The sequence below is a fragment of the Triticum urartu genome, chromosome 5, assembly GCF_003073215.2.
Source record: "Triticum urartu cultivar G1812 chromosome 5, Tu2.1, whole genome shotgun sequence".
Taxonomy (NCBI): domain Eukaryota; kingdom Viridiplantae; phylum Streptophyta; class Magnoliopsida; order Poales; family Poaceae; genus Triticum; species Triticum urartu.
In genome coordinates, this window is record NC_053026.1 from 537,092,314 (window position 1) to 537,118,301 (window position 25,988).

The following is a 25,988-nucleotide window of genomic DNA, read 5'->3' on the forward strand; positions in this document are numbered from 1 at the left end:
CAGGCATGTGATTCATGCAACTAATCCTTAAGACAAAGAACTAAAGCAGGGACTAACCCGAATGGCAACAAATCTGCGTCATATTCTAACCTAATGTAATCCAACAATTAATCCTCAAGAGAAACACCTAAATCTGGGACTAACCCAAACCAATAGTCAGACCAGTGAAATATCTTAAACCAACAGAATCCAACTACAGCAGTCCACGCCAAACCCATAAGCACCAGACAAATACAGAAAGGCAACAAAAACTGACACGAATCTATGCATGCGGCCGAGCCTCCGGCAAAGCAACAAAAAACCGAGGGACCCAAGCAGATCCCCTAATTTCACCAAAGGAAACCGACCACATCCAGGCTCGAGTAGCTAATGCATCCAAAAAAATTGCCGCATCCGACCAGCCAACACGTCCAAAAAACTACTGGAGCCCCACATAAGCATCAGACAAGAGGACTGGAAAGGAGGAGGAGAAAAGGGGTTGACCTGCAGAACCAATTCACCCCCTGTCGCTGCCGTCATTGGTGATGGCCGCTGCTGCCGTCCGAGGCTAAGGGTCGCTGCCGGACACGTGCGTGCACCTGTGTACCAAAAGTAGCAGCAACATGAGGGGAGGGGAGGGGCCAAAAACAACAGCAGCATGAGGGGATGGGAGGGGCCAATAGCACCTTGACCAGCAGCAGCAATGCTAGGGTTAGGGTTGGAGCAGGGGGGGAGGGCGGCGTCTCAAGCAGGCCATGGCGGGAGCACACTCAGAGGACGAGGTCGGACGATGGCGCCCGTGGATCTGCGAGCCCTTAGCCGTCGCCAAACCTGCTCGCTCTACTTCTTCTCTTCCCTTCCCTTCTGATGACGGGAGGGGGGGAGGTTGCGGGCGGCGTGGCGCAAGGGAGACGAGGAGAGAGGTCACCGCGGCGTTGTCTGAGGGGCGTCGGTGGCAGCGATGTGAGCGGGGAGGCGGCGATGCGGGCGGGGCGGCGAGGACTGAGGGAGGGAGAGGGAGGGGAGAGGGCGGGGCGAGCGGTGGCTGGGACACGGGAGGACGAGGGAGGGGGCGCGAGTGCAGGGTGGGGAACGGCTAGGTCATCTTCACGCGAGTGGACAACTTTTATACACCTGTAGGCGAAATGACGAAAATGCCCTCAGCGGGGCAACGAATTTACACGCGGTGGCAGGAACGAGAGGTAACTATTCATTGCAATAGTGTCATCGGTTTGATCCAGCGGCTGAGATCAATCCGGGGCGAGATCGAACGGTCCAAATCGCATCAAGCCACCCGATCCAACGGCCAAGAATCCAAATCGCTGAGAGCGCCCGGGAGTTACTGGATCTCTTATTTCTCGATTACAAACAAGTCCAAAAAAACCTCTGAACTTGACACCAACATTTGTCACCTGTCTGTGGCACCATCACAAGTCCACAACAGCCTCCAAAGGAAAAAATAAGGGATCACCTCCATACCCTTTGAGAATACGAGAAAAGATTTTCTACCATGCACGGGATCTCCCGTGCATGCATCCATCACATCTTTTATTGCTGTGTGGGACCACTTCTATAGTGTTTTCTCTCATCTTAACATACATTCACATGCTATTATGTACTGATTAAGTTTCATTCAAATAAATAGATACCTGATGCATGTTGAAATAAAAGTTTGATTTATATTCTGTTTGCAAAATTGTGTTTTTCCTGACAAGGTCTTTAAAACAAGACCAATATTGAACATATTTTCAGAAATTATTTTTTTGACAACTAAATCACCATGCTTCAAACTTGTTTCATACAAATTTATTAATTTCATGTGAAAAAGTTAACAATGTTTTATTGTGCGCAAAAAATAATCTTATTGTTTCACTATGGCTCCCCATGTTCCATTGCATTTCATAATGTCACATAGAGTGCCAATGTGTATCAAACCGATTCTTGGTAATGTATAAAAGTTTGTAAATATTAATATATTTTATTGCAACAAAACTTTGAACTTTTCTAGTGTTTAACGAAACATAGCATAGTTATGTGTATTTTTATAGTGTTTCACCATGTTTCAGAATTTAAATTTATTTTTTTCTGAAATATATTCAAAAGTGGTCTCTTTTCAAAGATCTAGTCGTAAAAAAACAAGTATGAAAACGGAACATAAATGTACTTTTGGTTTAAAAGATAAAATAGATTTAAACTTCAAAATAAAATGAAAAGGCATGGAATGGTGGAGCATAGGTGGTAGAGTATGTTTGCATGTGATGAGAGAAAGATCTAACTAACAAGCACCATAAATGCATGACATCCCATCTCCAAACAAAATCAATGGCGCTTGCATGCACGGTACCTCCCGTGCATGGGAGATTAGCTTTTCTCTTGAGAATACACATGGTACCCTACAATTAAGCGTACAAAGTATAACAAGCCTACAAAGTACAAAGTACACATCGTGTCCCTACGCTGGGAATGCAAGCTGCATGATCGCCTCCTTCGTCCTGTGAAAATCCTCGTCCTGCTCGCGATGTTCCGGGCACACCGACGACGCCTCCCGCTTGCCGAGCACCACGCCTCGTCCCCGCTTCACCTGTAGCCAGTTGTCACCCGCCACCTTCGGGCCCACGCCGGTGATGCGTTCCTCGTGGAGGCCAATGTTGAAGAACAGCCGAGACTCGCTGTTGTGTAGCGGCACGTCGACAAAGCAGTTCATGTCGAACACCTCCTCGGCGGCGCCTTGCTCCGTGTCGTAGGCGTACACCTTGTGCCGGCTCGTCGCCAGCAGGATCTTCTTCTTCACGCCGCAGAGCGGGATGATCTCCCGCTCCCCGCTGAGCTCGTCGCGGATCGGCCGGGGCAGGCTGCCCACGTCGACGCGGCAGCGCGCCGTCCACGATGGGGACGACGGACTCCACGTGACGAGCAGGAGCACGTCGTCGATGAGCTTGTCGTGGACTACGGCGCAGAGCGAGCCGTCGAGGTCGGTGAGGTGCCGAATGCGTGACGCCAGCCGCGGCGGCGTGCGCACCCACCCGAACCGCTCGGCGCCGACGGAGAGCGACAGGATGGGCGCGTCGTGCTGCGGGTCCCTGGCGCTGCCGTCGTCGGCGAGGCTCCGGCGGTGCAGCAGCCAGTAGAGGGACCCGTCGAGGGCCACGGGAGGCCTGCCGTCGACGTGGCACGCGAATTTTGGCGGCGCGTTGCCACCGGCGCAGGGCCTCCACCGCCCCACGCCTAATGGCGTCAGGGGGCACACCTCACACTTCTGCTGCGCGAACATGTTCCTTAAGAGCCTCACCACTTTGTGCTCGCCGGTGGCCGGGTCGAAGCCGAGGCCGGTGCTGGAGAGCTCCAGCGGAAACCGTTTGACCTGCATCAGCTTTGGAACCGCCGGTGTTATCTCCTCCGCCGGCTCGCACGGCGGCAGGGACACATGCTCGCCGGTGGAGAGATTGAACACGTGGTACTCCGACAACCGGACGTCGAAGAAGAGCGTCAGGCCGCGGCACGGCTTATTCCCGGACAGCACGAGGTGCTCCCCGGCCAGGTCGCCCGCGGTGAGCAGCTCGCGAGCCGCGACGGCACGCGTAAAAGGACGTCGCGACGCCCCGCACGGTTGGCGAGAAGAAGACGATCTCGGGGTGGCGCGCGGCGGCCGCTCTGGCGGCGTGCGCGGCGACGAAGTGGTCGGAGGTGAGCGCCGCGTTCCACGCCCGGCAGACGGCCCGGAAGCGCACCGTGGCGTCCACCGGCAGGCGCGTGAGGATCTCGTCGACGAGCAGCTCTTCGCTCAGCGGCGGCTCGCCGTGCGACGACCTGATCATGCTGGAATTCGCCGGCGAGGTTGCCATCGTTCGCACGGCGGGATCGATTGATATGGACTAATTGAGTCGATCCGAGAGTACGTACCACGTCGACCGATGGATGCACAGGTAGGTCGTCGTTCGCAGGTGTGTGTGTATATATATATATATAGAGAGAGAGAGAGCGTCCCAATTGGTTGTGACCGTATCCGATCGTGTGTCCGGAATGATTCGGAATACAACTTCCAGCCAACTCGCGCCTTTTCCACAAAGAGAAACAAAGCTGGCGAGGTATGTGATGGCATTTGGAGACAAATGCCGGAGTTGAGCCCGAAAATATCTGGAACCCTATTAAGTGACATAAGTATGGCACGAACACATGACAACTTCGAATGTTTTTTATGTCAAGTTTAGTGACCCGAGGATGATAAGTTTAGTTTTTCGGATGGCAAGTTATAGTTATTTTTTATTTATTTTTTCTGGCAACTTTACTTGTTAAAAACGTCAAAGTCAGATTGCTTTGTGGCACACATGTAGCACTTATCATTTGAGAATATCTAAGGAAAAATCTGAAAAACGGATGCGGTGGTAGTGAACATCCCGTGTCAACATGGGAAACGAAAAGTAGCCGGTCGTCTTGGTTCGAAACTGGCTCGAGCCCGTCGACAGCAAGCAGCCTCCATCCTTTCTTTGGTACGAGCCCATCGGTGACGAGCCGAAGCACCTCCTCCTCCGTCACCCTCGATGGCAGCCAATCCCCTTGGATTCAGCCGGGCAGCGGCGGTGCAAAGGAAGAAGACGACCCCTTCTTCGTCGTTCTTTTCTTTTTCTTCTCGAGCTCGCGCATCTTGTCTCCAGCCATGACAACGGCAGCAGTGGCAAGACGAAGAGATGGAGGTTGCCACGATTTCTTTGGGGAAATGGCGGAGTGGGAAGACGATTTTGCGGTTTGCCTCTTTTCCCCCCCTATTTATATAACAAAGAAGCCATTGAAGGTGTGGAATCGTAGCCACACGTTGGCTAAATCAAAGGCGCTCACATTCCCCACGTCGGGGCGGTTTTTGGGCCAGTGCTGTTAAATTGTCGCTTTGCAAAATTACACAAAACATCGTGTGCTCAGTTAGCTATCACGTGGTAATTATCACCCGTAGGTCTCTGGTTCGAAACCCCTCTCCCCTACAATTTTATTTCTTTCCTCCATCACTGACAAGCGGGACCCGCGTGGGAAAGAGAGAGGATGAATTTTACTACAATTTTATTTATTTCCTCCCCCAGCAGGACCCGCGTGGGGAAGAGAGAGGATGAATTTTACTACAATTGTATTTGTTTCCTCCATTTACTGACAAGCGGGACCCGCATGGGGAAGAGAGAGGATGAATTTTACTCATTCGGTGCTCTCGAGCGAATCTATTTGGACCTTCTTCTAGGACCCAAAGCATCAGATCCATAACTTTGGAATTGGCATTCCTCCGGGATAATGGATGGCATCTCTCCGATAGAAACAACACATACGCCAGTTTCGCCACTCGGATTTTATGATACATCCACTATTCATATCACTAGTCAACCTCTTCCAGGAGATGATTGAGTATCACCAAACTTTTCTCATTATAACTCACACCAAAAACTTAAGCATGAAAATTGACCCTGAGAATTCATCAAAATCTTACTTCGAGCAAATTGACAAGATGTCCCACGTTGACAAACTACTATGGATAAAACCACTATGTTACCAACATCTAAGATGAGACCCCTCTTGGCACCACCACTCTCTCTATAATCTTCGACAATACCATCTACCATCCAGATTGATCGTAAGATCGGCAAAGCATTGCTCATCGGTTGGGCCTCGAGAATAACTAATTGTTGACACCTCATACACTATGAAATTTCCTATTAATTTAAACAATCTCAAGAATCCTATTCGACAAACCTATATTAGGAATTGCTAAGTAGAATATTTGTTAGGCCATCATTGTAGAACACTCTATTAAGATATTTATAGATACTAAAATAGATATGAAAACCTTTAACTACATTGTAATGATAGAAGTTTAGGTTGTTTAGCATAAAATTTGGGGATTTGTAGTATGAAAAAAGTTAATAATTTAGTGAGAGTTAATGAGCAATGAAAAGGTAAACATGTTTAGTATAAACAGGAGCATGGAGCACATTGTCATGAAGACCTACAGATCTCCAAAACATTTGATGTGTGAACATGCAAACAGAAGATTACATGACACTGGTAGAGCGCCGGCGGGGATTGGTAGATGGCACTGCAAGGGAGTCAGGCATCGAGGCAATATGCACAGTGAGTCCCGATCCACAACACAACATTACCCGTGAGATGGAATAGTTGAGCATAATGAGCTAGCAACATCGCCAGATCAAAGACTTTGAGTGTACAATTTACTCATCACTAAGTTCATGTAATTGACTCGATGTACAATAGCAACATGTGTTAGAACAATAGCGCCACTGGTGTGAAGCATCGATCTCGGAGAGGCACCGGTGATGTGCAAAGGGGTCGTCGGCTCCCGCGTCGCTGGACAGGGCGAGAACGTTGGAGCAGTAAACCTGTGCGGCGTTGATGAACTATAAGAGAACTCTCGAGTCAGTGTTTGAATTATGTGGCAATGCAAAGAAACTAAGAAAGCACGATCGATAGTTTTCTCACTGGCGAATACGAAGGAATATAAATGGAGCGGGTTGGCGTGGAGAAGGCGTCAGCGCTAGCAGCAACAACGCGAGATGGTGATCATCATTGTTTGGCGAGGCCGCACGTGTATTCTTGGAGTCCGACGAATCAAAGCCAATGAAATTACCGAATTAGAGCTTTTCGCTAGTTGACATTTCGTGCAAGATTGAACATGAGCGATAACATGATCAAGAAAACAATGGAAGAACAAATCCATCGGCTCCTATGATCGATGCCCATGCCTACCATTGAAACTATCGGCCACATTCTCATGCGTTATCATGACCCGTCTTTTCTTTAGTATTTGATCTGTCTTATCTTGCACAATACTTAGGGAGGCATTTGAACCTGTTTCTCTTTGTAAATCCTTCGATATCCTTGCTTTTTTATTGTGCTTAGACAGCACATCTAGGTGAAGTGTTCTGACATCTTATTTTTGCCACTTGTGCAGTCCTGTTATTGGAAGCTCGAAACAATTACATTTTTTTAACAATATCTACACTGATCTAGACTACGGCTGAAACACTCACATGTTGTGGTGCCACCGGACAAGCAAGCATAATTACTGATGTTTCTCAATACTGAATATGTAGTCCCATAATGTACGTCACTCATCGGAATTCTGTAACACTGCAATCTTCAGCATGAAAATAAAATGGCAGATTGTTGCAGTAGAACCTCTTTTATGTTGGCATAGCACATTTGATGTGGGAACTTGAGGCTTGCACTGGGCAATAGCAAGGTTCAGTGACCAAAATTCAATACTTATGCCATCGCACGATCTTGTCTACTACTCCCTCCGTTCGGAATTACTTGTCTTGGAAATGGATGTATCTAGAACGAAAATACGTCTAGATACATCCATTTCCAAGACAAGTAATTCCGAACAGAAGGAGTACCTCAAAGGATCCACTTATTTTTATATCTTGCATAACAGCAAAATCACTCACCTGTTCAAGCATCGTATTCTACTTCAAGGCTTACTTAGAGCCTAATAATTGGTTTGTCGTTTGATGCCAACATTTGTCCAAATGGCAGCTTTTGAAGAAGCTGAGAAGAACCAGATAGCCAATCAATTGCTACCCAATTTTCTAGACTTTCCAACAATTGGCATGTTAAATGTTGGAATCAAATAGTAAATTAAGCTCCCAGTTCTCAGCTTAGTCGAGGGGGTAGAGTTAATATCAAATATTTTTCTAGCTCTAGCTTATTCTGAGAGCAAACAAACATCTGCTTTGACTTTTAGAAAATTATGATTTGCATTCCCTCTGCTAGTAAGAAATAGATCTTGTTAGATATTGGCAGGCCTTTCAATATTCATCACCATTTTTTTGTGTTAGATCTAAGAAGGTTTAAGAGCATCTCCAACAGCCGCGCCAGAAGACGCGCGCGCGCGGTAAATTGGCTTTTTAGCGCGCGCATGACGTTTTCGCCAGCTCCAATGGTGGCAGGAAACTAGCGCGTGGGAAAAGCATTGCGCCGGGGGGGGGGGGGGGGGGGGGGGGGGGGGGGGGGGGGGGGGGGGGGGGGGGGAGGAGGCGGCCACTCGGGCGCTACATTTGGCGCGCCACGTTCGGCGCGCCTATAAATTGCAGCGCGTCTGCCACTTTCTCCATCTCTCCATCGCCCTTTGCCGCTCTCTCCATCTCTCCATCGCTCTCTGCCGCCGAAACGCCACCACCGCGCTGTTGGAAATATGCCCTAGAGGCAATAATAAAAGCATTATTATTATATTTTCTTGTTCATGATAATTGTCTTTTATTCATGCTATAATTGTGTTATCCGGAAATCGTAATACATGTGTGAATAAATAGACACCAACATGTCCCTAGTAAGCCTCTAGTTGACTAGCTCGTTGATCAACAGATAGTCATGGTTTCCTGACTATGGACATTGGATGTCATTGATAACGAGATCGCATCACTAGGAGAATGATGTGATGGACAAGACCCAATCCTAAACATAGCACAAGATCGTATAGTTCGTTTGCTAGAGTTTTTCCAATGTCAAGTATCTTTTCCTTAGACCATGAGATTGTGTAACTCCCGGATACCGTAGGAGTGCTTTGGGTGTAACAAACGTCACGACGTAACTGGGTGACTATAAAGGTATACTACCGGTATCTCCGAAAGTGTCTGTTGGGTTGACACGGATCAAGACTAGGATTTTTCACTCCGTATGACGGAGAGGTATCTCTGGGCCCACTCGGTAATGCATCATCACAATGAGCTCAAAGTGAGCAAGTGTCTGGTCACGGGATCATGCATTACGGTACGAGTAAAGTGACTTGCCGGTAACGAGATTGAACGAGGTATTGGGATACCGACGATCGAATCTCGGGCAAGTAACGTACCGATTGACAAAGGGAATTGTATACGGGGTTGCTTGAATCCTCGACATCGTGGTTCATCCGATGAGATCATCGAGGAGCATGTGGGAGCCAACATGGGTATCCAGATCCCGCTGTTGGTTATTGACCGGAGAGCCATCTCGGTCATGTCTACATGTCTCCCGAACCCGTAGGGTATACACACTTAAGTTTCGGTGACGCTAGGGTTGTAGGGATATGAATATGCAGTAACCCAAAAGTTGTTCGGAGTCCCGGATGAGATCCCGGACGTCACGAGGAGTTCCGGAATGGTCCGGAGGTAAAGAATTATATATAGGAAGTGCTATTTCGGCCATCGGGACAAGTTTCGGGGTCACCGGTATTGTACCGGGACCACCTGAAGGGTCCCGGGGGTCCACCGGGTGAGGCCACCTATTCCGGAGGGCCCCATGGGCTGAAGTGGGAGGGGAACCAGCCCCTAGTGGGCTGGTGCGCCCCCCTTTGGGCCTTCCCCCTGCGCCTAGGGTTGGGAACCCTAGGGTGGGGGGCGCCCCACTTGCCTTGGGGGGCACTCAACCCCCCTTGGCCGCCGCCCCCTTGGGAGATTGGATCTCCAGGGCCGGCGTCCCCCCCCCCTTGGGGACCCTATATATAGAGGGGGGAGGGAGGGCAGCCGCACCCTTGCCCCTGGCGCCTCCCTCTCCCCTCCAACACCTCCTCCTCCTCCATAGAGCTCGGCGAAGCCTTGTCGGAGTACTGCTTCTCCACCACCACCACGCCGTCGTGCTGCTGCTGGAGCCATCTTCCTCAACCTCTCCTTCCCCTTGCTGGATCAAGAAGGAGGAGACGTCACGCTGACCGTACGTGTGTTGAACGCGGAGGTGCCGTCCGTTCGGCGCTAGGATCTTCGGTGATTTGGATCACGTCGAGTACGACTCCCTCATCCCCGTTCTTTGAACGCTTCCGCACACGATCTACAAGGTATGTAGATGCATCCGATCACTCGTTGCTAGATGAACTCATAGATGGATCTTGGTGAAACCGTAGAAAAAAATTTTGTTTTCTGCAACGTTCCCCAACAGTGGCATCATGAGCTAGGTCTATGCATAGTTCTCTTTGCACGAGTAGAACACAATTTGTTGTGGGCGTAGATGTTGTCAACTTTCTTGCCGCTACTAGTCTTATTTTGCTTCAGCGGTATTGTGGGATGAAGCGGCCCGGACCAACCTTACACATACGCTTACGTGAGACCGGTTCCACCGACTAACATGCACTAGTTGCATAAGGTGGCTGGCGGGTGTCTGTCTCTCCCACTTTAGTTGGAGCGGATTCGATGAAAAGGGTCCTTATGAAGGGTATATAGAAGTTGACAAATCACGTTGTGGCTTTCACGTAGGTAAGAAAACGTTCTTGCTAGAACCCTATTGCAGCCACGTAAAACTTGCAACAACAATTAGAGGACGTCTAACTTGTTTTTGCAGCAAGTGTTTTGTGATGTGATATGGCCAAAGTTGTGATGAATGATGAATGATATATATGTGATGTATGAGATGTTCATGTCATTGTAATAGGAATCACGACTTGCATGTCGATGAGTATGACAACCGGCAGGAGCCATAGGAGTTGTCTTTATTTTTTGTATGACCTGCGTGTCATTGAGAAACGCCATGTAAATTACTTTACTTTATTGCTAAACGTGTTAGCCATAGTAGTAGAAGTAATAGTTGGTGAGCAACTTCATGGAGACACGATGATGGAGATCATGATGATGGAGATCATGGTGTCATGCCGGTGACAAGATGATCATGGAGCCCCAAGATGGAGATCAAAGGAGCTATGTGATATTGGCCATATCATGTCTCTATTATTATTTGATTGCATGTGATGTTTATCATGTTTTTGCATCTTGTTTACTTAGAACGATGGTAGTAAATAAGATGATCCCTCATAATAATTTCAAGAAAGTGTTCCCCCTAACTGTGCACCGTTGCGACAGTTCGTTGTTTTGAAGCACCACGTGATGATCGGGTGTGATAGATTCCAACGTTCACATACAACAGGTGTAAGACAGATTTACACATGCAAACACTTAGGTTAACTTGACGAGCCTAGCATGTACAGACATGACCTCGGAACACAGAAGACCGAAAGGTCGAGCATGAGTCGTATAGAAGATACGATCAACATGAAGATGTTCACCGATGTTGACTAGTCCGTCTCACGTGATGATCGGACACGGCCTAGTTAACTCGGATCATGTTATACTTAGATGACTGGAGGGATTTCTATCTAAGTGGGAGTTCATTGAATAATTTGATTTAGATGAACTTAATTATCATGAACTTAGTCTAAAACCTTTACAATATGTCTTGTAGATCAAATGGCCAACGTTGTCCTCAACTTCAACGCGTTCCTAGAGAAAACCAAGCTGAAAGACGATGGCAGCAACTATACGGACTGGGTCCAGAACCTGAGGATCATCCTCATAGCTGCCAAGAAAGATTATGTCCTACAAGCACCGCTAGGTGAAGCACCTGTCCTCCCTGCAGAACAAGACGTTATGAACGCTTGGCAGACACGTTCCGACGATTACTCCCTCGTTCAGTGCGGCATGCTTTACAGCTTAGAGCCGGGGCTCCAAAAGCGTTTTGAGAGACACGGAGCATACGAGATGTTCGAAGAGCTTAAAATGGTTTTTCAAGCCCATGCCCGGGTCGAGAGATATGAAGTCTCCGACAAGTTCTTCAGCTGTAAGATGGAGGAAAATAGTTCTGTCAGTGAGCACATACTCACTATGTCTGGGTTACATAACCTCTTGACTCAGCTGGGAGTTAATCTCCCGGATGACGCGGTCATTGACAGAATCCTTCAGTCGCTTCCATCGAGTTACAAGAGCTTTGTGATGAACTTCAATATGCAGGGGATGGAAAAGACCATTCCTGAAGTATTTGCAATGCTAAAATCAGCAAAGGTAGAAGTCAGAAAGGAACATCAAGTGTTGATGGTGAATAAAACCACTAAGTTCAAGAAAGGCAAGGGTAAGAAAAACTTCAAGAAGGACGGCAAGGGAGTTGCCGCGCCCGGCAAGCAAGCTGCCGGGAAGAAGCCAAAGAATGGACCCAAGCCCGAGACTGAGTGTTTTTATTGCAAGGGAAGTGGTCACTGGAAGCGGAACTGCCCCAAATACTTAGCGGACAAGAAGGCCGGCATCACGAAAGGTATATGTGATATACATGTAATTGATGTGTACCTTACCAGTACTCGTAGTAGCTCTTGGGTATTTGATACCGGTGCAGTTGCTCACATTTGTAACTCAAAGCAGGAGCTGCGGAATAAACGGAGACTGGCGCAGGACGAGGTGACGATGCGTGTCGAGAATGGTTTCAAGGTCGATGTGATCGCCGTCGGCGCGCTACCTCTACATTTACCTACGGGATTAGTTTTGAACCTCAATAATTGTTATTTAGTATCAAGTTTGAGCATGAACATTGTATTAGGATCTCATTTAATATGAGATGGCTACTCATTTAAATCCGAGAATAATGGTTGTTCTATTTATATGAGAGATATGTTTTATGGTCATACTCCGATGGTGAATGGTTTATTCTTAATGAATCTCGAGCGTAATGCTACACATATTCATAGTGTGAATACCAAAAGATGTAAGATTGATAATGATAGTCCCACATACTTGTGGCACTGCCGCCTTGGTCATATAGGTGTCAAACGCATGAAGAAGCTCCATGCGGATGGACTTTTAGAGTCTCTTGATTACGTATCATTTGACACGTGCGAACCATGCCTCATGGGTAAAATGACCAAGCTCCGTTCTCAGGAACAATGAAGCGAGCAACCAACTTATTGGAAATCATACATACTGATGTGTGCGGTCCAATGAGTGTTGAGGCTCGCGGTGGCTATCGTTATGTTCTCACCCTCACTGATGACTTGAGTAGATATGGGTATGTCTATTTAATGAAACACAAGTCTGAGACCTTTGAAAAGTTCAAGGAATTTCAGAGCGAGGTTGAGAATCAACATGACAGGAAAATCAAGTTCTTGCGATCAGATCGTGGAGGAGAATACTTGAGTCACGAATTTGGCACACACTTAAGAAAATGTGGAATAGTTTCACAACTAACGCCGCCTGGAACACCTCAGCGTAATGGTGTGTCCGAACGTCGTAATCGCACTCTGTTAGATATGGTGCGATCTATGATGTCTCTTACCGATTTACCGCTATCATTTTGGGGCTATGCTTTAGAGACTGCCGCATTCACTTTAAATAGGGCTCCGTCGAAATCCGTTGAAACGACACCGTATGAATTATGGTTCGGGAAAAAACCTAAGCTGTCGTTTCTAAAAGTTTGGGATGCGATGCTTATGTCAAGAAACTTCAACCTGAAAAGCTCGAACCCAAGTCAGAAAAATGCGTCTTCATAGGATACCCTAAAGAAACTATTGGGTATACCTTCTACCTCAGATCCGAAGGCAAGATCTTTGTTGCCAAGAATGGATCATTTCTAGAGAAGGAGTTTCTCTCGAAAGAAGTAAGTGGGAGGAAAGTAGAACTTGATGAAGTATTACCTCTTGAACCGGAAAATGGCGCAACTCAAGAAAATGTTCCTGAGGTGCCTGCACCGACTAGAGAGAAAGTTAATGATGATGATCATGAAACTTCAGATCAAGTTGCTACTGAACTTCGTAGGTCCACAAGTCCGCACCAGAGTGGTACGGCAACCCTGTCTTGGAAATCATGTTGTTAGACAACGGTGAACCTTCGAACTATGAAGAAGCGATGGCGGGCCCGGATTCCGACAAATGGCTAGAAGCCATGAAATCCGAGATAGGATCCATGTATGAAAACGAAGTATGGACTTTGACTGACTTGCCCGTTGAGCGGCGAGCCATAGAAAATAAATGGATTTTTAAGAAGAAGACAGACGCGGATGGTAATGTTACCATCTATAAAGCTCGACTTATCGCTAAGGGTTATCGGCAAGTTCAAGGGGTTGACTACGATGAGACTTTCTCACCGGTAGCGAAGCTAAAGTCCGTCCGAATCATGTTAGCAATTGCCGCATTCTATGATTATGAGATATGGCAAATGGACGTCAAAACGGCATTCCTTAATGGTTTCCTTAAGGAAGAATTGTATATGATGCAGCCGGAAGGTTTTGTCGATCCTAAGAATGCTGACAAGGTGTGCAAGCTCCAACGCTCGATTTATGGGCTGGTGCAAGCATCTCGGAGTTGGAACATTCGCTTTGATGAGATGATCAAAGTGTTTGGGTTTACGCAAACTTATGGAGAAGCCTGCGTTTACAAGAAAGTGAGTGGGAGCTCTGTAGCATTTCTCATATTATATGTAGATGACATACTTTTGATGGGAAATGATATAGAACTCTTGGACAGCATTAAGGCCTACTTGAATAAGAGTTTTTCAATGAAGGACCTTGGAGAAGCTACATATATATTAGGCATCAAGATCTATAGAGATAGATCAAGACGCCTCATAGGTCTTTCACAAAGCACATACCTTGATAAGATATTGAAGAAGTTCAATATGAATCAGTCTAAGAAGGGGTTCTTGCCTGTATTACAAGGTGTGAAATTGAGCTCAGCTCAATGTCCGACCACGGCAGAAGATATAGAAGAGATGAGTGTCATCCCCTATGCCTCAGCCATAGGTTCTATTATGTATGCCATGTTGTGTACCAGACTTGATGTAAACCTTGCTGTAAGTTTGGTAGGTAGGTACCAAAGTAATCCCGGCAAGGAACACTGGACAGCGGTCAAGAATATCCTGAAGTACCTGAAAAGGACTAAGAAAATGTTTCTCGTTTATGGAGGTGACGAAGAGCTCGTCGTAAAGGGTTACGTCGACGCTAGCTTCGACACAGATCTGGATGACTCTAAGTCACAAACCGGATACGTGTATATTTTGAATGGTGGGGCAGTAAGCTGGTGCAGTTGCAAGCAGAGCGTCGTGGCGGGATCTACATGTGAAGCGGAGTACATGGCAGCCTCGGAGGCAGCGCATGAAGCAATTTGGTGAAGGAGTTCATCACCGACCTAGGAGTCATACCCAATGCGTTGGGGCCAATCAAACTCTTCTGTGACAACACTGGAGCTATTGCACTTGCCAAGGAGCCCAGGTTTCACAAGAAGACCAGCCACATCAAGCGTCGCTTCAACTCCATTCATGAAAATGTTCAAGATGAAGACATAGATATTTGTAAAGTACATACGGACCTGAATGTAGCAGATCCGTTGACTAAACCTCTCCCTAGAGCAAAACATGATCAACACCAGAATTCCATGGGTGTTCGATTCATCACAATGTAACTAGATTATTGACTCTAGTGCAAGTGGGAGACTATTGGAAATATGTCCTAGAGGCAATAATAAAAGCATTATTATTATATTTCCTTGTTCATGATAATTGTCTTTTATTCATGCTATAATTGTATTATCCGGAAATCGTAATACATGTGTGAATAAATAGACACCAACATGTTCCTAGTAAGCCTCTAGTTGACTAGCTCGTTGATCAACAGATAGTCATGGTTTCCTGACTATGGACATTGGATGTCATTGATAACGAGATCGCATCATTAGGAGAATGATGTGATGGACAAGACCTAATCCTAAACATAGCACAAGATCGTATAGTTCGTTTGCTAGAGTTTTTCCAATGTCAAGTATCTTTTCCTTAGACCATGAGATCGTGTAACTCCCGGATACCGTAGGAGTGCTTTGGGTGTACCAAACGTCACAACGTAACTGGGTGACTATAAAGGTATACTACGGGTATCTCCGAAAGTGTCTGTTGGGTTGACACGGATCAAGACTGGGATTTGTCACTCCGTATGACGGAGAGGTATCTCTGGGCCCACTCGGTAATGCATCATCACAATGAGCTCAAAGTGACCAAGTGTCTGGTCACGGGATCATGCATTACGGTACGAGTAAAGTGACTTGCCGGTAACAAGATTGAACGAGGTATTGGGATACCGACGATCGAATCTCGGGCAAGTAACGTACCGATTGACAAAGGGAATTGTATACGGGGTTGCTTGAATCCTCGACATCGTGGTTCATCCGATGAGATCATCGAGGAGCATGTGTGGGATCCAACATGGGTATCCAGATCCCGCTGTTGGTTATTGACCGGAGAGCCATCTCGGTCATGTCTACATGTCTCCCGAACCCGTACGGTCTACACACTTAAGTTTCGGTGACGCTAGGGTTGTAGGGATATGAATATGCAGTAACCCGAAAGTTGTTCGGAGTCCCGGATGAGATCCCGGACGTCACAAGGGGTTCTGGAATGGTCCGGAGGTAAAGAATTATATATAGGAAGTGCTATTTCGGCCATCGGGACAAGTTTCGGGGTCACCGGTATTGTATCGGGACCACCGGAAGGGTCCCGGGGGTCCACCGGGTGGGGCCACCTATTCCGGAGGACCCCATGGGCTGAAGTGGGAGGGGAACCAGCCCCTAGTGGGCTGGTGCACCTCCCTTTGGGCCTTCCCCCTGCGCCTAGGGTTGGGAACCCTAGGGTGGGGGGCGCCCCACTTGCCTTGGGGGGCACTCAACCCCCCTTGGCCGCCGCCCCCTTGGGAGATTGGATCTCCAGGGCCGGCGCCCCCCCCCCCTTGGGGACCCTATATATAGAGGGGGGGAGGGAGGGCAGCCGCACCCTTGCCCCTGGCGCCTCCCTCTCCCCTCCAACACCTCCTCCTCCTCCATAGAGCTCGGTGAAGCCCTGTCGGAGTACTGCTTCTCCACCACCACCACGCCGTCGTGCTGCTGCTGGAGCCATCTTCCTCAACCTCTCCTTCCCCTTGCTGGATCAAGGAGGAGGAGACGTCACGCTGACCGTACGTGTGTTGAACGCGGAGGTGCCGTCCGTTCGGCGCTAGGATCTTCGGTGATTTAGATCACGTCGAGTACGACTCCCTCATCCCCGTTCTTTAAACGCTTCCGCACGCGATCTACAAGGTATGTAGATGCATCCGATCACTCGTTGTTAGATGAACTCATAGATGGATCTTGGTGAAACCGTAGGAAATTTTTTTGTTTTCTGCAACGTTCCCCAACACGCGCCTCACCGCCGAGGAGGTACGGGCTACCGCGGCGTCCGCATGCGTCCGTCCGGCACCTACTCCGCCGAGATTCGGTCGGCCGGCGGCATGCAGCTCCGTCTCGGAACCTTCGACGCCGCCCAGGAGGGCGCCCGCGCGGACGACGCTGCGGCGTGGCGCCTCCTGCAGTCCCGTCAGGACATGAACTTCGCCGACGTGGCGACGCGGGAGCGCGCACAGGAGTTGGCGCCTTTCCCGCGGCTTCTCATCGACGAGGATCGTCGCAAGCACCGGAGGCGGGAGCATTGTCTCAGGCTGGCCGAGATGGACGAGCAAGCCATTGCGTTGTGGAGCCATCGCTTCTCGAAAGACACCAACGAGGAACAGTTCTTCACCCAAAAGAGGGCGAAGAGGAGGGAGGAGCGAGCCAACTATCGCAAGGACAAGCGAACACGAAAGACGGTCGCTAAATACAACGAAGCGCTAGGAGATGCGTCCTCCTAGAACTCCAGCGACGAGCGGTTCCTTGACGCCTACGCTCTGACGTCAGAGGAGAACATCACCGAGACAAAGTCTGAGTCGGACGAGTAGTAGTAGAACTATCTACGAAACCAATTTAATGTATCGAATCATAGTAGAAAAAACTGATGAAATATAGCGCGCCTGCTAGAGCGGCGTGGGCACGCTTTAATTTGCGGCGGCCGCTGGAGCCATCGCATCGCCGCACGTAAAAGCTGGCTAACCCGACACTGTATCGTGACTTTTAGCGCGTGGTGCGTTGCACGGCTGTTGAAGATGCTCTAATAACATTTCCAAGAGTGGAAAGAAAAAAAATGGAAACCAGACCTCGAGGCAGTGTATGTATTTTTTTTTTTTGACGGGTCGATGCAGTATATGTTTGGTTATACGATGCCACAGTCATAATAACAAAGTGCCAAGTAAAGGTATCCGAAATCTGAATATATCACACTGACAGTATTTCGACAAGCTTAAACTACATATAAAGGCAACACCAACTACGCTGCTGAATATATATCGTCTAATAGTCGTAGTCGCCTTCAGCGAACTTGTTCTCGGGGTAGAACACGGCGACCGTCTCCTTCCCGTCGAACTTCCTCCCATGCATCCCGATCCTTGCCTTGGCCGAGCTCTCCACATCGGCATACTCCAAAAACACCTGCAATGCAGACCCAGAATCAGAATGGATAAATTTTGGTGAGCAAAATCGGTGAAAGATGCTGAATAGCACAGAAGTAAGGACTCACCTTGCCAACTCCAGCGACAGGATCACCGCTGGGATGGGGTCGTGGGATCACAGCTTGCACCAGGTTACCTGTCCACGTTAATCAGTAAGAACACACATGCACGTGACAAAAAGGAAGAGAAGAAAACATATGGTTAGTCAAATCCAAGTGAAAAAGATTAGTGTCTTCTGTAAGTTTAGGCCCGATTGCAAGTTTCGCATGAGGTCGGATTATAAAAGACTCGGCAATGGTACTATGTGGCACTACAAAACAGACACACAAAAAGAAAAACACAGAAGAAAACTGATTCAGTAGCTGAGCAAAGAGGCAAACACATTGATAAAACAGATCGTGTTAGAGCTTGGAGTAAGGGCCGCATGATGGTTTACCATATTTGTGTCCTTCTAGCGTCATGTCTTCCAGTATGTCATTGTATTCCTCATCATCTCTAAGGTCATCTGCTGAAACCACCTGGGTCAGGCATACCACCTTTGTCGCTAGGGCTCCGCCGACTTCATACACGAGTCTCTGCTCAGAAAGCAAACAGAGTCAGAAAGTGGAAGGCTATATTCATAAACTAATTGTTCATTTTATAAGATCATGTCTTTTAAGAACTACTCCCTCCATTCCAAAATATAGTGCGCCCGCGCTTCCCGAGGTCAAACTTTGACCATAAATTTAACGAACAAGACCGACTGCGGTAGGAGAAAAAAATACATAATTAAAAACTTCTTTCGAATACGAATTCACTGATATAACTTTTGCTCCCGCCGCAATCGATCTTGGTAGTTAAATTTACGGTCAAAGTTGAAGCACGAGGATAAAGGAAGCACTACATTGTGGAATGGAGGGAGTATAATAAAGTCGTACCTTCATTTGCGCCTCTTGCTGTGCCTGCAGGAGGATGTTTTCTTGCTCTGGCCTAGGTTCTGCTCCTTGGTTTGCTCGCCTGACTGTGAGAGTCCTGTCACCCAACTGGATACCATTCAGAGCAGCACAGGCAATGTCGGTGACAGTCACATCCTTGTACAAACAGAAGGCATATCCCTTCGAGTTGCCAGTTTCCTTATCCTTCACAATGTCAAATCCACGAAGAGGTCCAAAAGTTTCAAGCAACTCCCGCACTTGAGCCTCTGTGAAGTAGTAGGGTAGACCACCCACAAAAATGCGGTCAGGGCCTTCTAAACCTCCACCTGCTCCAGGTGTCAAGCCAACAGCAGCGAGATTGAGGTTGGGGTTCGGCTGGCTCGGACCCAATGCAGCTGCCTGGGAAGGATTGTAGTCTGTCGGCCTCCTAACTTTCACTGGTGCTCCCTCAAACATTATACCATCCAAGGCCATTGCATTGCTTGCTTCCTCCACAGACCTCATCTCAACAAAAGCAAATTTCTTGTCGTGGTTTATGTATACATTAACAACTGCATGACCTAGAGCAAATGTGTTTCCTCCGATAGCAGCCATAACTTGATTGAAGAATACAGCAACCGTCTGCAGAAAGAAGAACAAAATACTTAGCACGGACTGCGAACAGAGAAAGAGATGCCAAGAAATAACTAACAAGTTACTCAAGGCAATTACCTGTTCATTGGCGATTGGAGGAAGTCCACCGACATAAACACGACGAGCATGCCGAGTAGCCTAAGAAAAGAGTGGTCAGACATGATTATGCATCACAGAACAAGATAGATCTCAAGCACACAGAAAAAAACTCAAACATACCTGTTGTGTCATGGCTAGTGGCTGCATAGCAAGTGGATCGATGCAAAGAGAAGAAAGAATTAGTAATAGATCAGAGGCAGTTATCCATGATTTGAGTACTAGCTACAATGAATCTTAAAAGGAGCACAGTAGTCACCTGTCCTAGGGCAGGTACATTGACCAAGTTTGGGAGCATGTTCGGAAACATCCCAGGATTAGCAGCAGGAAGTTCAGGTAGCTGAACTGCAATGCATCAACAGAGAATTGTTAATAACATGAATTATTAGAATAGAGACATTCAAACATCAGTTATTATTTATTGTAAGGCATCATACAACATTTTCTGTCACCACATACCTGGGGTTGCAGTGGGAGCGAGTATAGGAATGGCTTCTGATGGTGCCTGGTCAAATCCACTCATGCGTTTGCTGTTTCAATACAGGAAGACATTAGTAAGCGATTCAGCAAATGAAGATTGCCGTAAGAAAACTAAAGGCGGCCAATAATATATATATATATATATATATATATATACATATAATAAAGATAAATCAGGCAAGACTAGACACCTGCGTCAACTAAATGGGGTATTGGCAAATATCATCCATGGTACAGCAAGAAACCAAATCAAGGGAGTTCAAATTTGCGGATATCATCCATGGTACATTATGTCAACTTACGAACAATACAAAAAAAAAAACTAACCCATACCAAACACATGTCAATTGTCTTACTCAGAGGAAACAAGCAAACTTAATATGAACAGTACAAACTGCCAAAATACAAATAATAAGCTTTGGATGGCATCCAGCACATACCTCTGACTCTCCGAACGGGAGCGGGAGTGGGAGCGATGCCTTCTGTGGCCATCTCTATCACGGTCCCTTCTGCATTATCACAACATAGATCAGACTTTTTTTAAGAGAGTAATCTGCATAGGATATTTTCTGGTTTGCAAATGTGCTTAGAAATACAGAATTGTTTGCACATCAACACTTCAAGGGAAACCTAATTCATTTGCGTCAAGAAAAAAGTTAAGCAGATATTATAATTAGTTCATGACTCTTATCACTATTATAATTACTGTTTTGCTTTGCTAAGTAAAGATCGCCACTGCATACAGCACCAACCAACTAGAAAACATTGCAGCTACCAGATGGTTATACAGCAGCAAAGTTGCCTACATTTACCAGTCCTGTAATTCATGAAATGACATGTGGGGCTGTCCATGTACAGTTTAATAACTATGTTAATGGTGTAGAACCATATAGTACAGTGAATAATTTCTGTAGATAAAATTAGAAAACTCAAAAAACATCTACCCTAAACCAAATGATACACCTTGCCAATTTTTCAGAAAATAAAAACGTCTCCCTACTAAGCACAAGGATGAATAGGTCTCAACATATTTAGCCAGCAGTCAATTAAAAGCACACAATGCTGGAATCAATTAATGCAACAAAATGCATAAGACACATCACAGAAATCAAGAACCAGGTACCTTTCGGCGTCACGATCACAGCTCCGGCGGTAGTCACGGTCATCGGAACGGTCACGGTGCTCCCTTCTCTCACTCCTTTCACGGTGGTCGCGATGGTGGCGCTCACGATCCCTGCTCCCTTCACGGTGGTCGCGATGGTGGCGCTCACCATCCCTGCTCCCTTCACGGTGCTCGCGATGGTGGCGCTCGCGATCCCTGCTCCCTTCACGGTGCTCGCGATGGTGGCGCTCGCGATCCCTGCTCTCTTCACGGTGCTCGCGACGGTGGCGCTCACGATCCCTGCTCTCTTCACGGTGGTCGCGATGGTGGCGCTCACGATCCCTGCTCCCTTCACCGCGTTCACGGACACTCTCCCTGTCCCGGTACCTCTCTCGGTCTTCCCCGTGGCGCCTGTGGCGCTCCCTGTCCTTGTCCTCATCACGCTCCCTGACCCGGTCTCTGGAACTCAAAGGCTGCGCATCCTGCTGGAAAAGAACATGAATTCCTCCGTCAGATGTATTTAAAAAAAAATCAGGGCCTGCTAGTATGATAAACATACTTCCTACTTATAACTACCAAGCCTGCTAGTCACATCACACGTGACAAAACAAACAAAAACTACATGCTCCTGGACTTGGAATCCCATCATCACCAACCCAATGCATCTAGAGCATCAAAACACGCCCGAATTCAGGTTTCAAGGGCGCAGCCCAGAACTGAAAACACGGTCCAGCACTGATTTGGGGTGCGAAACTTGAATCCGAACTCGCAACTGAACGCGGCGCAGGAAGCTAAAAGCCGAGCCATTCCGAACCAGCCCTATCCCAAAAAACCATGCGTCCCCCCAATGCGTCTAGATAATCGAAAATCTTATTCGGGGGAGCGCAACTAAAAGCACAATCCAGCAGTAGCACCGATTCGGGGAGAAACTGAAACTAAAATCCGACCAGCCTCGAATCCGCGACCGAACATTGACGCGCGCGGCAATCTACCTAGCAACCGAACTGGTTCGAGCCGGCGCCCTGCCCAAACCCCCTGTCCTCCGGCGAATTCCCCCGGCCCTAAGCGCGAAAAATAATAAACAGAGAGACGAAGACAGACGCGCCGATCGATCGGGCGGGCGGGCGAGCGGTCCTCACCTGGGGGGAGCGGGCGTCGCCGCCGCGCTTTTTGGCCGGCGGGGACCTCGCGGCGCCGGACTCGGGGGGCGCGTCGTGCTCGGCCATGGGTTCGGTGCGGCGCGTCGGTTCCGTGCGGTGCTGGCGGCGGCGGCTTCGGGTCGGTTCGTGCGCGACGGGCTCTTGTCGATTGGTTGGATCGGAGAGGGAGGGGGCGAGGTATATAGGGGGGCGGGGGTGGCTGACGTGCGGGCCCGGGACTCGGACACGGCCCAGGTCGGTTCCGGAGGCGGTTCGCCCGTTGATTTTGACTTTGACCCGTGCCGTCGTACGCGCTATCCCGGTTCGAACCGACGCCGAATTTCAAATTCTGGGAGAGCGGAATTCTGATTTGTGAGGGTGCCCCCCATGATTTCTACACGGTTTCACGGCATCTCCATGCCATCCCTGCTTCTTCGCTTATTTGCTCAGACCGAACATTTCAGACAGAAATTTCTACAGGTGAGTGTAATTTAAGTTGCCTACCGGGTGGGAGCGCGGCGTTTTCAGCACCCGGGCTCTTATGAGCCCGGGCAAAATCACAAAAAATAGAAAAAAAAGTTCAAAAAAGAAAAACAATTTCTAAGCAAGATGCTTGTGTGCGTGATGTACGTGTAAATTTTGATGGTGTTTGGACATTTAAGAAGCGTGCGACAAAAAAGACAAAACTCGGCTATATGTATTGTTACTGTTGATGGACTGTTCAGGGTGAATTTCTCGTCATAAGCTCCACAAATGTCCAAACCGGATGAAATTTTACACGGACATCATGCACTCAAACATCTTCCCATAAAATTTTTGATTTTTTTTTCTATTTTTAATCATGGAACTATTCACCGGGCTCATCTAAGCCCGGACACAGGAGTGGATTATCGTACGGGCGAGCCCAACTATATTGCACACCGCGCTTGCTTTCTATAGTTGACTTTTCCTAAAACGTGTGCAGCTACTTTTTTTGGATGCATTTGGTAGGTTTCATTATCTTTAATAGCCCGTGCGTTGCAATGGAAGAAAAAATAGCACACACATTTAACCTATAAACATCAGTCAAGACCACAATAAGTCCATGTCCTTTGTTTTAGGGGGGCATCACATTTGTTTTGCCGCTTATCCTTTTCTCACCCTCGCTGGCGGTGGGCACAATGTTCACACAAACCAAAACATGTTTGAATGTGCTTAATCTTAAGGTCTCTCTCTCTCTCTCTCGCGGGAGGGGGGTGAGAAATTTTCTTTAGTTTTTATATGGTTTTAATGGATATTTATTTGCAATCATCGTCGTTGATATGAAAGAAAAACGGACTGTGCGCTATATAATTATAATTTGCTTCCAAAATCCTTATTTAAAAATATTTAATAAGTGAAAATAACATCATATTATATTCTTCACATTTTTCTAATCAAATTTCATATATAAAATGTTAAAATCGGAGTTAAGGTTTAAAAGATATGGATAATTTTTTTAAAAATATGTTTGACTTAAATATGATCCGCGGGTGAATAACCTAAAAAGTCAGGGGTTCCAAAAAAATGCAAAATAACGGTTCGGCTCTGACTTAAGGGGAATGTATCTGGTGCACCCGCACTTGTGGTGCTACCGGTGCACCGGATGCCATAGAATATTTTTAAAAATTTTGAAAAAAATCTAGCATGTTAACACAACATCAATGCATGATGTCACAAAATTATGTATAAAATTTTGAAATATTTTTTGAGATACAAAAATGACAAATTTGACATCAGTGTGATAATGGGCCAAATCTAAACCCAAGTTATGTCATTTCCGTTTTTCGAGTTATGTTACGAATTTTGACTTAAATTTTTGTGACAACCTACATTGATGTCGTGTGAGTGTGCCAAATTTTTTTCAGAACTTTTTAAACATTGTAAAAGGACAATATGAGTTTGGTGCACCGATAGCACCACAAGCTCCGGTGCACCAGATATTTTCCCCTGACTTAAGTGTGTAGTGCGGGTTGATTCACAGAAAATACAGGAGGTTTTGTGCAAAATTACATGATGGACTACCAGAAGCACTCCTTACTTTATTATTAGGGAAAGATATTTTAGCTTAGTTGAGCCTAACTAAGTCATTTTCTACACATAGTTTGCTAGCCTGCCTTCGACCACTGAGCAGTTTGATACTTGGCGTTTGGTTGGCAGCAGTTCTCTCAACGCACAAAACATGATGTTTGGTTATACACGACCTATGTTGTGGTCTCCCTAGTAGTGACCTTACCACACATTACAATACATAAATTGTACGAAATAAACATCAATTTTGCCCTGACTAGTAAATAAATGACGGTTTATCCTAACTACTAAAAAATTGCAAAAGAAATTAACACTACATATGGCCCGTTAGGGAAAAGTTAATCAATGTCAAGTCAAACTAGGGGGAAGTCCATCCTCAATCAAATTATATTATATTCTTCACATTTTTCTAATCAAATTTCATATATAAAATATTAAAATCAGAGTTAAGGTTTAAAAGATATGGATAATTTTTTTTAAAATATGTTTGACTTAAATATGATCGGCGGGTGAATAACCTAAAAAGTCGGGGGGTTCCAAAAAAAATACAAAATAACGGCGGGTGAATAACCTAAAAAGTCGGGGGGTTCCAAAAAAATGCAAAATAACGGTTCGGCTCTGACTTAAAGAGAATGTATCTGGTGCACCCGCACTTGTGGTGCTACCGGTGCACCGGATGCCATAGAATATTTTTTTTAAAATGAAAAACATCTAGCATGTTAACACAACATCAATGCATGATGTCACAAAATTTTGTATAAAATTTTGTAATATTTTTTGAGATACAAAAATGACAAATTTGACATCAGTATGATAATGGGCCAAATCTAAACCCAAGTTATGCTATGTATTATTTAGTGTTGAATTTGTCATTTCCATTTTTCGAGTTATGTTTCAAATTTTGACTTAAATTTTTGTGACAACCTACATTGATGTTGTGTGAGTGTGCTAAATTTTTTCAGAACTTTTTTAACATTGTAAAAGGACAATATGAGTTTGGTGCACCGGTAGCACCACAAGCTCTGGTGCACCAGATATTTCCCCCTGACTTAAGTGTGTAGTGCGGGTTGATTCATAGAAAATACAGTGGGTTTTGTGCAAAATTACTTGATGGACCACCAGAAGCACTCCTTACTTTATTATAAGGGAAAGATATTTTAGCTGAGTTGAGCCTAACTAAGTCATTTTCTACACATAGTTTGTTTGTTAGCCTGCCTTCGACCACTGAGTAGTTTGATACTTGGCGTTTGGTTGGCAGCAGTTCTCTCAACACGCAAAACATTATGTTTGGTTATACACGACCTATGTTGTGGTCTCCCTAGTAGTGACCTTACCATATATTACAGTACATAAACGGTACGAAATAAACATCAATTTTGCCCTGACTAGTAAATAAATGACGGTTTATCCTAACTACTAAAAAGTTGCAAAAGAAATTAACACTACATATGGCTCATTAGGGAAAAGTTAATCAATGTCAAGTCAAAC

General features: G+C 46.5%; 1 protein-coding gene and 1 pseudogene across 3 annotated transcripts; both read right to left on the bottom strand.

Moving 5' to 3' along the window:
- Positions 1–2,431: 2,431 nt before the first annotated feature.
- Positions 2,432–3,821, bottom strand: LOC125507331 (annotated as a pseudogene).
- Positions 3,822–17,785: 13,964 nt separating this feature from the next.
- Positions 17,786–22,634, bottom strand: LOC125556636 (splicing factor U2af large subunit A-like). Of its 3 annotated transcripts, none has more exons than XM_048719322.1 (11): positions 22,452–22,634; positions 21,334–21,794; positions 20,651–20,719; positions 20,190–20,260; positions 19,990–20,075; positions 19,854–19,874; positions 19,713–19,772; positions 19,005–19,622; positions 18,524–18,662; positions 18,156–18,223; positions 17,786–18,067 (listed from the first exon to the last, which is right to left on the bottom strand). In XM_048719322.1, exons 1-11 carry the CDS (start codon positions 22,536–22,538, stop codon positions 17,930–17,932), a joined length of 1,818 nt encoding a protein of 605 aa, XP_048575279.1. In that variant the 5' UTR covers positions 22,539–22,634; the 3' UTR covers positions 17,786–17,929. The 3 variants fall into 3 exon arrangements, 2 of the variants coding, with proteins under 2 accessions (XP_048575279.1, XP_048575278.1); XM_048719321.1 differs by having other exon boundaries at positions 21,334–21,797; XR_007305159.1 differs by having other exon boundaries at positions 17,987–18,067; positions 18,156–18,397; positions 21,334–21,797.
- Positions 22,635–25,988: the final 3,354 nt, after the last annotated feature.